We start from the raw sequence: 12,500 nt of genomic DNA, 5'->3' as shown, positions 1-12,500 counted from the left end.
ACTCATGTCGTCCTCGTAAAAGAGTTTTCTAACCCTCGAGGGTCTTTCCTGGTTAAATTAAAGGCTGGGTGAGACAGCTTGCGAAAAATGTAAATTCAGGATACCCAAATACATGTAGTCATAAACACTCCATTGGTTTGATTTGGTTTGATTTGATTTATTCGGATCCCCATTAGAAGACACCAATGGTGACAGCTCGTCTTACTGGGGTCCGGAACATCATGAATATTAGGATCCCCATTAGAAGACGCTCGTCTTACTGGGGTCCGACACTTAATGAATAGGACGTTACAGACAAAAGACTTCACTATTTACATACATTTTGAAAGCATTTGACATGTAGTGTGTGTGTGTGTGTGTGTGTGTGTGTGTGTGTGTGTGTGTGTGTGTGTGTGTGTGTGTGTGTGTGTGTGTGTGTGTGTGTGTGTGTGTGTGTGTGTGTGTGTGCGTGCGTGCGTGCGTGCGTGCGTGCGTGTGTGTGTGTGCGTGTGTGTGCATCATCTATTGGTTTGAATATGAGTTGTCTATAAAGGAAAGGCATATTTAATTGTTCCCTGCCCATATACAGCCAGCCCATGGCCCTCCCTGCCCATATACAGCCAGCCCATGGCTCTCCCTGCCCATGTACAGCCAGACCATGGCTCTCCCTGCCCATGTACAGCCAGCCCATGGCTCTCCCTGCCCATATACAGCCAGCCCATGGCTCTCCCTGCCCATGTACAGCCAGCCCATGGCTCTCCCTGCCCATGTACAGCCAGACCATGGCTCTCCCTGCCCATGTACAGCCAGCCCATGGCTCTCCCTGCCCATATACAGCCAGCCCATGGTTCTCCCTGCCCATGTACAGCCAGCCCATGGCTCTCCCTGCCCATATACAGCCAGCCCATGGCTCTCCCTGCCCTAGACGTCATGGACTACTGAAGGGTGGGACTAATAACAACAAGATAAACTCATGTAAAATATACTTTGTCCTTAAAATGTATATATGTTCAAAAATGTTGTTAAACAGCACAGTTAAAAAATATATGTCAAACATGATGGTCTTCAGAGACAGATGGGAGGGGTGGTAGGGTTAGGGGAGGGGTGGTAGGGTTAGGGGAGGGGTGGTAGGGTTAGGGGAGGGGTGGGGTGGTAGGGTTAGGGGAGGGGTGGCAGGGTTAGGGGAGGGGTGGTAGGGTTAGGGGAGGGGTGGTAGGGTTAGGGGAGGGGTGGTAGGGTTAGGGGAGGGGTGGTTAGGGTTAGGGGAGGGGGGGTGGTAGGGTTAGGGGAGGGGTGGTAGGGTTAGGGGAGGGGTGGTAGGGTTAGGGGAGGGGTGGTAGGGTTAGGGGAGGGGTGGCAGGGTTAGGGGAGGGGTGGTAGGGTTAGGGGAGGGGTGGTAGGGTTAGGGGAGGGTTGGTAGGGTTAGGGGAGGGTGGTAGGGTTAGGGGTAGGGGAGGGGTGGTAGGGTTAGGGGAGGGGTGGTAGGGTTAGGGGAGGGGTGGTAGGGTTAGGGGAGGGTTGGTAGGGTTAGGGAAGGGTGGTAGGGTTAGGGGGGGTGGTAGGGTTAGGGGGAGGGGTGGTAGGGTTAGGGGAGGGGTGGTAGGGTTAGGGGAGGGGTGGGGTGGTAGGGTTAGGGGAGGGGTGGTAGGTAGGGTTAGGGTTAGGGGAGGGGTGGTAGGGTTAGGGGGGGGAGGGGTGGTAGGGTTAGGGGAGGGGTGGTAGGGTTAGGGGAGGGGTGGCAGGGTTAGGGAGGGGTGGCAGGGTTAGGGGAGGGGTGGTAGGGTTAGGGAGGGGTGGTAGGGTTAGGGGAGGGTTGGTAGGGTTAGGGTAGGGGTGGTAGGGTTAGGGGTAGGGGAGGGGTGGTAGGGTTAGGGGAGGGGTGGTAGGGTTAGGGGGAGGGGTGGTAGGGTTAGGGGAGGGGTGGGGTGGTAGGGTTAGGGGAGGGGTGGTAGGGTTAGGGGAGGGTTGGTAGGGTTAGGGGAAGGGTGGTAGGGTTAGGGGAGGGGTGGTAGGGGAGGGGTGGTAGGGTTAGGGGAGGGTTGGTAGGGTTAGGGGAGGGGTGGGGTGGTAGGGTTAGGGGAGGGGTGGTAGGGTTAGGGGAGGGGTGGTAGGGTTAGGGGAGGGGTGGCAGGGTTAGGGGAGGGGAGGGGTGGTAGGGTTAGGGGAGGGGTGGCAGGGTTAGGGGAGGGGAGGGGTGGTAGGGTTAGGGGAAAATAATAAAGGAAAATATATATTTTTTAAACATATATATGTATGCATATGAAATATCTAAAATATGGCGGATTGGAAATGATGCAGACAGTTACATTGATTGAACCACAATCTGTCTGCAATAATAAAGCTGATCCCCTCCCTAAAAAACGAAACAAACATTATGGACGACATCCCAAAAATACCAATCTCTCCACCATCGCTTGTACTCATACCACTTATATTATGTCATCCTACTATGTCAAAACACCATGGTAACAACAGTTAGGAATTTCATTCATTTATTCACCCAGTTTCCCAAAGGCTGTGACCTCACTACGCTGCACTATGATTGGTCGAAGCCTTGTCTGACAATATTTAGTCAGGATAAATGTCCTCGTTCTGTTTTGTCAGACCAGTCATTTTGCCAAAAGTAGGGTTTCTTCTGTTTATTCAAATGCAGCCAATGTTGCTGTAACACTTTTACTCTTCATACCGAGACTTTATACAGTCCTTATATGGAAATTACCTACTTGGTTTTTCAATTGAGATTAAAGACTTCTGACTTAAGCTTTGACAAGATTTGAAAACTTAAATAAACTTTGTTTATTTGACATCGTGCAAATCCATAACCAATCAAACAGAATCGTCAATTTGCTGAAAGAGACTCTCTACTGCAATGATGCTAATGACTGACTGACTGACTGACTGACTGACTGACTGACTGACTGACTGACTGACTGACTGACTGACTGACTGACTGACTGACTGACTGACTGACTGACTGACTGACTGACTGACTGACTGACTGATTGGATTATTGATTAATTGATAGATTGGTTGTTTGTGTGATTGATTGATTTAATGATTTACTGGATTATTGAATAATTGATAGATTAATAATCTATTGGTTGTTCGTTTGATTGATTGATTGAAGTGTTGTATTATTGATTAATTGATAGATTGGTTGTTTGTGTGATTGATTGATTTAATGATTTACTGGATTATTGAATAATTGATAGATTAATAATCGATTGGTTGTTTGTGTGATTGATTGATTTAATGATTTACTGGATTATTGAATAATTGATAGATTAATAATCGATTGGTTGTTCGTTTGATTGATTGATTGAAGTGTTGTATTATTGATTGATTGTCTCTCTCCAGGGAGAAGCTGGCCCCACCGGTGCTCGTGGACCTGAGGGCGCCCAGGGACCCCGTGGAGAGTCAGGAACCCCTGGATCTCCCGGACCCGCCGGCGCATCTGTGAGTGTCCCCATAAAAAGTGTCCCCAAAACAGTGTCCCCATAAAAAGTGTCCCCACAAAAACAGTGTCCCTGTAAAACAGTGTCCCCACATAAGTGTCCCTAAACAGTCCCCATGAGTGTCCCCATAAACCTGTGTGTTAGTGTTCCAAGTCACATGACTAGGGCTTTTCCTGATTGAACTATGACCTTAAGTATTATACTGTACGATATGGCCATGTGAAAGGATGTTCTTCCTCTGTCCTTCCCCACAGGGTAATCCTGGTACTGATGGTATTGGAGGATCTAAAGGATCAGCTGTGAGTCTACCAGACAACCTCTCCTCTGTCTCTGTCTCCCTCTTTCCCTCTGTCCTCTGTCTCTGTCTCCCTCCCTCTCTCCCCTGTCTCTGTCTCCCTCTGTCCTCTGTCTCTGTCTCCCTCCCTCTCTCCCCTGTCTCTGTCTCCCTCTGTCCTCTGTCTCTGTCTCCCTCCCTCTCTCTCTGTCCTCTGTCTCTGTCTCCCTCCCTCTCTCCCTCTGTCCTCTGTCTCCCTCTCCCTCCCTCTGTCCTCTGTCTCTGTCTCCCTCCCTCTCTCCCTCTGTCCTCTGTCTCCCTCTCTCCCTCTGTCCTCTGTCTCCCTCCCTCTCTCCCTCTGTCCTCTGTCTCTGTCTCCCTCCCTCTCTCCCTCTGTCCTCTGTCTCCCTCCCTCTCTCCCTCTGTCCTCTGTCTCTGTCTCCCTCCCTCTCTCCCCTGTCTCTGTCTCCTCCCTCCCTCTCTCCCCTGTCTCTGTCTCCTCCCTCCCTCTCTCCCCTGTCTCTGTCTCCTCCCTCCCTCTCTCCCCTGTCTCTGTCTCTTCCCTCCCTCTCTCCCCTGTCTCTGTCTCCTCCCTCTCTCCTCTGTCTCTGTCTCCCTCCCTCTCTCCTCTGTCTCTGTCTCCCTCCCTCTCTCCCTCTGTCCTCTGTCTCCCTCTCTCCCTCTGTCCTCTGTCTCTGTCTCCCTCCCTCTCTCCCCTGTCTCTGTCTCCTCCCTCTCTCCCCTGTCTCTGTCTCCCTCCCTCTCTCCCCTGTCTCTGTCTCCTCCCTCTCTCCCCTGTCTCTGTCTCCCTCCCTCTCTCCCCTGTCTCTGTCTCCCTCTGTCCTCTGTCTCTGTCTCCCTCTCTCCTCTGTCTCTGTCTCCCTCCCTCTCTCCCCTGTCTCTGTCTCCCTCCCTCTCTCCCCTGTCTCTGTCTCCCTCCCTCTCTCCCCTGTCTCTGTCTCCCTCCCTCTCTCCCCTGTCTCTGTCTCCTCCCTCTCTCTCCTGTCTCTGTCTCCCTCTGTCCTCTGTCTCTGTCTCCCTCCCTCTCTCCTCTGTCTCTGTCTCCCTCCCTCTCTCCTCTCTCCTCTGTCTCTGTCTCCCTCCCTCTCTCCTCTGTCTCTGTCTCCCTCCCTCTCTCCCCTGTCTCTGTCTCCCTCCCTCTCTCATCTGTCTCTGTCTCTGTCTCCCTCCCTCTCTCCTCTGTCTCTGTCTCCTCCCTCTCTCCCCTGTCTCTGTCTCCCTCCCTCTCTCCCCTGTCTCTGTCTCCCTCCCTCTCTCCCCTGTCTCTGTCTCCCTCCCTCTCTCCCTGTCTCTGTCTCCCTCCCTCTCTCCTCTGTCTCTGTCTCCCTCCCTCTCTCCCCTGTCTCTGTCTCCCTCCCTCTCTCCCCTGTCTCTGTCTCCCTCCCTCTCTCCCCTGTCTCTGTCTCCCTCCCTCTCTCCTCTGTCTCTGTTTCCCTCCCTCTCTCCTCTGTCTCTGTCTCCCTCTCTCCCCTGTCGCTGTCTCTGTCTCCCTCCCTCTCTCCCCTGTCTCTGTCTCCCTCTCTCCCCTGTCTCTGTCTCTGTCTCCCTCCCTCTCTCCCCTGTCTCTGTCTCCCTCCCTCTCTGTCTCCCTCCCTCTCTCCCCTGTCTCTGTCTCCTCCCTCTCTCCTCTGTCTCTGTCTCCTCCCTCTCTCCTCTGTCTCTGTCTCCTCCCTCTCTCCCCTGTCTCTGTCTCCCTCCCTCTCTCCCCTGTCTCTGTCTCCCTCCCTCTCTCCCCTGTCTCTGTCTCCCTCCCTCTCTCCCCTGTCTCTGTCTCCTCCCTCTCTCCTCTGTCTCTGTCTCCTCCCTCTCTCCTCTGTCTCTGTCTCCCTCCCTCTCTCCCCTGTCTCTGTCTCTGTCTCCCTCCTCTCTCCTCTGTCTCTGTCTCTGTCTCCCTCCCTCTCTCCTCTCTCCTCTGTCTCTGTCTCCCTCCCTCTCTCCTCTGTCTCTGTCTCCCTCCCTCTCTCCCCTGTCTCTGTCTCCCTCCCTCTCTCCTCTGTCTCTGTCTCTGTCTCCCTCCCTCTCTCCTCTGTCTCTGTCTCCTCCCTCTCTCCCCTGTCTCTGTCTCCCTCCCTCCCTCTCTCCCCTGTCTCTGTCTCCCTCCCTCTCTCCCTGTCTCTGTCTCCTCCCTCTCTCCTCTGTCTCTGTCTCCTCCCTCTCTCCTCTGTCTCTGTCTCCTCCCTCTCTCCCTGTCTCTCTCTCTCCTCCCTCTCTCCTCTGTCTCTGTCTCCTCCCTCTCTCCCTGTCTCTGTCTCCTCCCTCTCTCCCCTGTCTCTGTCTCCCTCCCTCTCTCCCCTGTCTCTGTCTCCTCCCTCTCTCCCCTGTCTCTGTCTCCCTCCCTCTCTCCCCTGTCTCTGTCTCCTCCCTCTCTCCTCTGTCTCTGTCTCCTCCCTCTCTCCCCTGTCTCTGTCTCCTCCCTCCCTCTCTCCCTGTCTCTGTCTCCTCCCTCTCTCCTCTGTCTCTGTCTCCCTCCCTCTCTCCCCTGTCTCTGTCTCCTCCCTCTCTCTCCCTGTCTCTGTCTCCCTCCCTCTCTCCCCTGTCTCTGTCTCCCTCCCTCTCTCCCCTGTCTCTGTCTCCTCCCTCTCTCCCCTGTCTCTGTCTCCCTCCCTCTCTCTCCCTGTCTCTGTCTCCTCCCCCTCTCTCTGTCTCTGTCTCCTCCCTCTCTCCCTGTCTCTGTCTCCCTCCCTCTCTCCCCTGTCTCTGTCTCCTCCCTCCCTCTCTCCTGTCTCTGTCTCCTCCCTGTCTCCCCTGTCTCTGTCTCCTCCCTCTCTCCCCTGTCTCTGTTTCCCTCCCTCTCTCCCTGTCTCTGTCTCCTCCCTCCCTCTCTCCCTGTCTCTGTCTCCCTCCCTCTCTCCTCTGTCTCTGTCTCCTCTCTCTCTCTGTCCCTGTCTCTGTCTCCCTCCCTCTCTCCCTGTCTCTGTCTCCTCCCTCCCTCTCTCCCTGTCTCTGTCTCCCTCCCTCTCTCCTCTGTCTCTGTCTCTCACTCTCTCCCCTGTCTCTGTCTCCTCTGTCTCTCGCCTGTCTCTGTCTCCTCCCTCTCTCGCCTGTCTCTGTCTCCCTCCCTCTCTCCACTGTCTCTGTCTCCTCCCTCCCTCTCTCCCCTGTCTCTGTCCCCTCCCTCCCTCTCTCCCTGTCTCTGTCTCCCTCCCTCTCTCCTCTGTCTCTGTCTCCTCTCCTCTCTCCCCTGTCTCTGTCTCCTCCCTCTCTCTCCTGTCTCTGTCTCCTCTCTCTCTCCTGTCTCTGTCTCCTCCTCTCTCTCTGTCTCTGTCTCTCCCTCTCTCCTGTCTCTCTCCCTCCCTCTCTCTCTGTCTCTGTCTCCCTCTCTCTCTCTGTCTCTGTCTCCTCCCTCTCTCCTCTGTCTCTGTCTCCTCCCTCTCTCTCTCTGTCTCTGTCTCCTCTCTCTCCTCTGTCTCTGTCTCCCTCCCTCTCTCCCTGTCTCTGTCTCCTCCCTCTCTCTCTCTCTGTCTCTGTCTCTGTCTCTGTCTCTGTCTCTCTCTCTCTCTCTGTCTCTGTCTCCTCCCTCTCTCCTGTCTCTGTCTCCTCTCCTCTCTCTCTGTCTCTGTCTCCTCTCTCTTCTCTCTCTCTCTCTCCCTCTCTCTCTCCCCCTCTGTCTCCTCTCTCTCTCTGTCTCTCCCTCACTCCCTCTCTCCCTGTCTCTGTCTCCTCCTCTCTCTCCTGTCTCTGTCTCCTCCCTCCCTCTCCCCTGTCTCTGTCTCCTCCCTCTCTCTCCTGTCTCTGTCTCCCTCTCTCCCTCTCTCCCTGTCTCTGTCTCCTCCCTCTCTCCCCTGTCTCTGTCTCCCTCCCTCTCTCTCTCTGTCTCTGTCTCCTCCCTCTCTCTCTCTGTCTCTGTCTCCTCCCTCTCTCCCTCTCTGTCTCCCTCCCTCTCTCCCCTGTCTCTGTCTCTCCTCCTCTCTGTCTCTGTCTCCTCCCTCTCTCTCTGTCTCTGTCTCCCTCTCTCCCTGTCTGTCTCTCTCTCCTCTCTGTCTCTGTCTCCTCCCTCTCTCTCTGTCTCTGTCTCTCCCTCTCTCCCTGTCTCTGTCTCCCTCCCTCTCTCCCTGTCTCTGTCTCCTCCCTCTCTCTCCTGTCTCTGTCTCTGTCTCTCTCCCCTGTCTCTGTCTCCTCCCTCTCTCCCTGTCTCTGTCTCCCTCCCTCTCTCCCCTGTCTCTGTCTCCTCCCTCTCTCCCTGTCTCTGTCTCCTCCCTCCCTCTCTCCCCTGTCTCTGTCTCTCCCTCTCTCTCTGTCTCTGTCTCCTCCCTCTCTCCCCTGTCTCTGTCTCCTCCCTCTCTCCCCTGTCTCTGTCTCCTCCCTCTCTCCCCTGTCTCTGTCTCCTCCCTCCCTCTCTCCCCTGTCTCTGTCTCCTCCCTCTCTCTCCCCTGTCTCTGTCTCCCTCCCTCTCTCCCTGTCTCTGTCTCCCTCCTCTCTCTCTGTCTCTGTCTCTCCCTGTCTCTGTCTCTGTCTCCTCCCTCTCTCTCTCCCTCTCTCTCTCCCTCTCTCTCCTGTCTCTGTCTCCTCCCTCTCTCTCCTGTCTCTGTCTCTGTCTCTCTCCTCTGTCTCTGTCTCTCTCTCCCCTGTCTCTGTCTCCCTCCCTCTCTCTCCTGTCTCTGTCTCCTCCCTCTCTCCTCTGTCTCTGTCTCCTCCCTCTCTCTCTGTCTCTGTCTCCTCCCTCTCTCCTCTGTCTCTGTCTCCTCCCTCTCTCCCCTGTCTCTGTCTCCTCCCTCTCTCCTGTCTCTGTCTCCCTCTCTCTGTCTGTCTCTGTCTCCCTCCCTCTCTCTCCTGTCTCTGTCTCCTCCCTCTCTCTCCTGTCTCTGTCTCCTCCCTCTCTCTCTCTGTCTCTGTCTCCCCCTCTCTTCTCTGTCTCTGTCTCCCTCCCTCTCTCTCCCCTGTCTCTGTCTCCTCCCTCCTCTCTCCCTCCTGTCTCTCTGTCTCCTCCCTCTCTCTCCTGTCTCTGTCTCCTCCCTCCCTCTCTCCCCTGTCTCTGTCTCCTCCCTCTCTCTCCTGTCTCTGTCTCCCTCACTCCCTCTCTCCCCTGTCTCTGTCTCCTCCCTCTCTCCCCTGTCTCTGTCTCCCTCCCTCTCTCTCCTGTCTCTGTCTCCTCCCTCTCTCTCCTGTCTCTGTCTCCTCCCTCTCTCCCCTGTCTCTGTCTCCCTCCCTCTCTCCCCTGTCTCTGTCTCCTCCCTCTCTCCTCTGTCTCTGTCTCCTCCCTCCCTCTCCTGTCTCTGTCTCCCTCTCTCCCCTGTCTGTCTCCTCCCTCTCTCCCCTGTCTCTGTCTCTCCCTCTCTCCTCTGTCTCTGTCTCCTCCCTCTCTCCCCTGTCTCTGTCTCCTCCCCCTCTCTCTCCTGTCTCTGTCTCCTCCCTCTCTCTCCTGTCTCTGTCTCTCCTCTCTCCCTGTCTCTGTCTCCTCTCTCTCTCCCCTGTCTCTGTCTCCTCCCTCTCTCCCTGTCTCTGTCTCCTCCCTCTCTCCCTGTCTCTGTCTCCTCCCTCTCTCTCCCCTGTCTCTGTCTCCTCCCTCTCTCCCTGTCTCTGTCTCCTCCCTCTCTCCCCTGTCTCTGTCTCCTCCCTCTCTCCCCTGTCTCTGTCTCCTCCCTCTCTCCCTGTCTCTGTCTCCTCCCTCTCTCCCCTGTCTCTGTCTCCTCCCTCCCTCTCCCCTGTCTCTGTCTCCTCCCTCTCTCCCCTGTCTCTGTCTCCTCCCTCTCTCCCCTGTCTCTGTCTCCTCCCTCTCTCCCTGTCTCTGTCTCCTCCCTCTCTGTCTCCTCTGTCTCTGTCTCTGTCTCTGTCTCCTCCCTCTCTCTGTCTCTGTCTCCTCTCTCTCTCCCCCTGTCTCTGTCTCCTCCCTCTCTCTCTCCCCTGTCTCTGTCTCCTCCCTCTCTCCCCTGTCTCTGTCTCCTCCCTCTCTCCCCTGTCTCTGTCTCCTCCCTCTCTCCCCTGTCTCTGTCTCCCTCCCTCTCTCCCTGTGTCTCTGTCTCCCCTCCTCTCTCCCCTGTCTCTGTCTCCTCCCTCTCTCCCCCTGTCTCTGTCTCCTCCCTCTCTCCCCTGTCTCTGTCTCCTCCCTCCCTCCCCTGTCTCTGTCTCCTCCCTCTCTCCCCTGTCTCTGTCTCCTCCCTCTCCCCTCCTCTGTCTCCCTGTCTCTGTCTCCTCCCTCTCTCCCCTGTCTCTGTCTCCTCCCTCTCTCCCTGTCTCTGTCTCCTCCCTCTCTCCCCTGTCTCTGTCTCCTCCCTCTCTCCCCTGTCTCTGTCTCCTCCCTCTCTCCCCTGTCTCTGTCTCCTCCCTCCCTCTCTCTCTGTCTCTGTCTCTGTCTCTGTCTCCCTCTCTCCCCTGTCTCTGTCTCCTCCCTCTCTCCCCCTGTCTCTGTCTCCTCCCTCCCTCTCTCCCTGTCTCTGTCTCCTCCCTCTCTCCCTGTCTCTGTCTCCTCCCTCTCTCCCCTGTCTCTGTCTCCTCCCTCTCTCTCCCTGTCTCTGTCTCCTCCCTCTCTCTCTGTCTCCTCCCTCTCTCTCCTGTCTCTGTCTCCTCTCCTCTCTCCCCTGTCTCTGTCTCCTCCCTCTCTCCCCTGTCTCTGTCTCCTCCCTCTCTCCCTCTGTCTCCTCCCTCTCTCCCCTGTCTCTGTCTCCTCCCTCTCTCCCCTGTCTCTGTCTCCTCCCTCTCTCCCCTGTCTCTGTCTCCTCCCTCTCTCCCCTGTCTCTGTCTCCTCCCTCCTCTGTCTCTGTCTCCTCCCTCTCTCCCCTGTCTCTGTCTCCTCCCTCTCTCCCCTGTCTCTGTCTCCTCCCTCTCTCCCCTGTCTCTGTCTCCTCTGTCTCCCCTGTCTCTGTCTCCTCCCTCCTCCCCCTGTCTCTGTCTCCTCCCTCTCTCCCCTGTCTCTGTCTCCTCCCTCTCTCCCCTGTCTCTGTCTCCTCCCTCTCTCCCCTGTCTCTGTCTCCTCCCTCTCTCCCTGTCTCTGTCTCCTCCCTCTCTCCCCTCTGTCTCTCCCTCTCTCCCCTCTCTGTCTCTCCCTCTCTCCCTGTCTCTGTCTCCTCCCTCTCTCCCCTGTCTCTGTCTCCTCCCTCTCTCCCCTGTCTCTGTCTCCTCCCTCTCTCCCCTGTCTCTGTCTCCTCCCTCTCTCCCCTGTCTCTGTCTCCTCCCTCTCTCCCTGTCTCTGTCTCCTCCCTCTCTCCCCCTGTCTCTGTCTCCTCCCTCTCTCCCCTGTCTCTGTCTCCTCCCTCTCTCCCCTGTCTCTGTCTCCTCCCTCTCTCCCCTGTCTCTGTCTCCTCCCTCTCTCCCCTGTCTCTGTCTCCTCCCTCTCTCCCCTGTCTCTGTCCCTCCCTCTCTCCCTGTCTCTGTCTCCTCCCTCTCTCCCCTGTCTCTGTCTCCTCCCTCTCTCCCCTGTCTCTGTCTCCTCCCTCTCTCCCCTGTCTCTGTCTCCTCCCTCTCTCCCCTGTCTCTGTCTCCTCCCTCTCTCCCCTGTCTCTGTCTCCTCCCTGTCTCTGTCTCCTCCCCTCTCCCCTGTCTCTGTCTCCTCCCTCTCTCCCCTGTCTCTGTCTCCTCCCTCTCTCCCCTGTCTCTGTCTCCTCCCTCCCTCCCTGTCTCTGTCTCCTCTCTCTCCCCTGTCTCTGTCTCCCTCCCTCTCTCCTCTGTCTCTGTCTCCTCCCTCTCTCTCCCTGTCTCTGTCTCCTCCCTCTCCCTGTCTCTGTCTCCCTCCCTCTCTCCCTCTGTCTCTGTCTCCTCCCTCTCTCCCTGTCTCTGTCTCCTCCCTCTCTCCCTGTCTCTGTCTCCTCCCTCTCTCCCCTGTCTCTGTCTCCTCCCTCTCTCCCCTGTCTCTGTCTCCTCCCTCTCTCCCCTGTCTCTGTCTCCTCCCTCTCTCCCCTGTCTCTGTCTCCTCCCTCTCTCCCTGTCTCTGTCTCCTCCCTCTCTCCCCTGTCTCTGTCTCCTCCCTCTCTCCCCTGTCTCTGTCTCCTCCCTCTCTCCCCCTGTCTCTGTCTCCTCCCTCTCTCCCCTGTCTCTGTCTCCTCCCTCTCTCCCCTGTCTCTGTCTCCTCCCTCTCTCCCCTGTCTCTGTCTCCTCCCTCCCTCCCCTGTCTCTGTCTCCTCCCTCTCTCCCCTGTCTCTGTCTCCTCCCTCTCTCCCCTGTCTCTGTCTCCTCCCTCTCTCCCCTGTCTCTGTCTCCTCCCTCTCTCCCCTGTCTCTGTCTCCTCCCTCTCTCCCCTGTCTCTGTCTCCTCCCTCTCTCCCCTGTCTCTGTCTCCTCCCTCTCTCCCCTGTCTCTGTCTCCTCCCTCTCTCCCCTGTCTCTGTCTCCTCCCTCTCTCCCTGTCTCTGTCTCCTCCCTCTCTCTCCCCTGTCTCTGTCTCCTCCCTCTCTCCCCTGTCTCTGTCTCCTCCCTCTCTCCCCTGTCTCTGTCTCCCTCCCTCTCTCCTCTGTCTCTGTCTCCTCCCTCTCTCCCCTGTCTCTGTCTCCTCCCTCTCTCCCCTGTCTCTGTCTCCCTCCCTCTCTCCTCTGTCTCTGTCTCCTCCCTCTCTCTCCTGTCTCTGTCTCCTCCCTCTCTCCCCTGTCTCTGTCTCCTCCCTCTCTCCCCTGTCTCTGTCTCCTCCCTCTCTCCCCTGTCTCTGTCTCCTCCCTCTCTCCCCTGTCTCTGTCTCCTCCCTCTCTCCCCTGTCTCTGTCTCCTCCCTCTCTCCCCTGTCTCTGTCTCCTCCCTCTCTCCCCTGTCTCTGTCTCCTCCCTCTCTCCCCTGTCTCTGTCTCCTCCCTCCTCCCCCTGTCTCTGTCTCCTCCCTCTCTCCCCTGTCTCTGTCTCCTCCCTCTCTCCCCT

General features: G+C 56.9%; 1 protein-coding gene across 2 annotated transcripts in view; it reads left to right on the top strand.

The window, feature by feature from the left end:
- Positions 1–12,500, top strand: part of col2a1b (collagen, type II, alpha 1b) — a 129,639-nt gene that overhangs the window by 68,023 nt on the left and 49,116 nt on the right. For both annotated transcript variants that reach the window (XM_046312669.1, XM_046312667.1), the window contains 2 exons: positions 3,337–3,435; positions 3,689–3,733. In XM_046312669.1, coding sequence (XP_046168625.1) covers positions 3,337–3,435; positions 3,689–3,733 — 144 coding nt within the window. The remainder of the gene's footprint in view (positions 1–3,336; positions 3,436–3,688; positions 3,734–12,500) is intronic.

Source organism: Oncorhynchus gorbuscha, linkage group LG18 (genome assembly GCF_021184085.1).
Source record: "Oncorhynchus gorbuscha isolate QuinsamMale2020 ecotype Even-year linkage group LG18, OgorEven_v1.0, whole genome shotgun sequence".
Lineage (NCBI taxonomy): Eukaryota > Metazoa > Chordata > Actinopteri > Salmoniformes > Salmonidae > Oncorhynchus > Oncorhynchus gorbuscha.
This window is presented reverse-complemented; position numbering and strand designations above follow the sequence as displayed.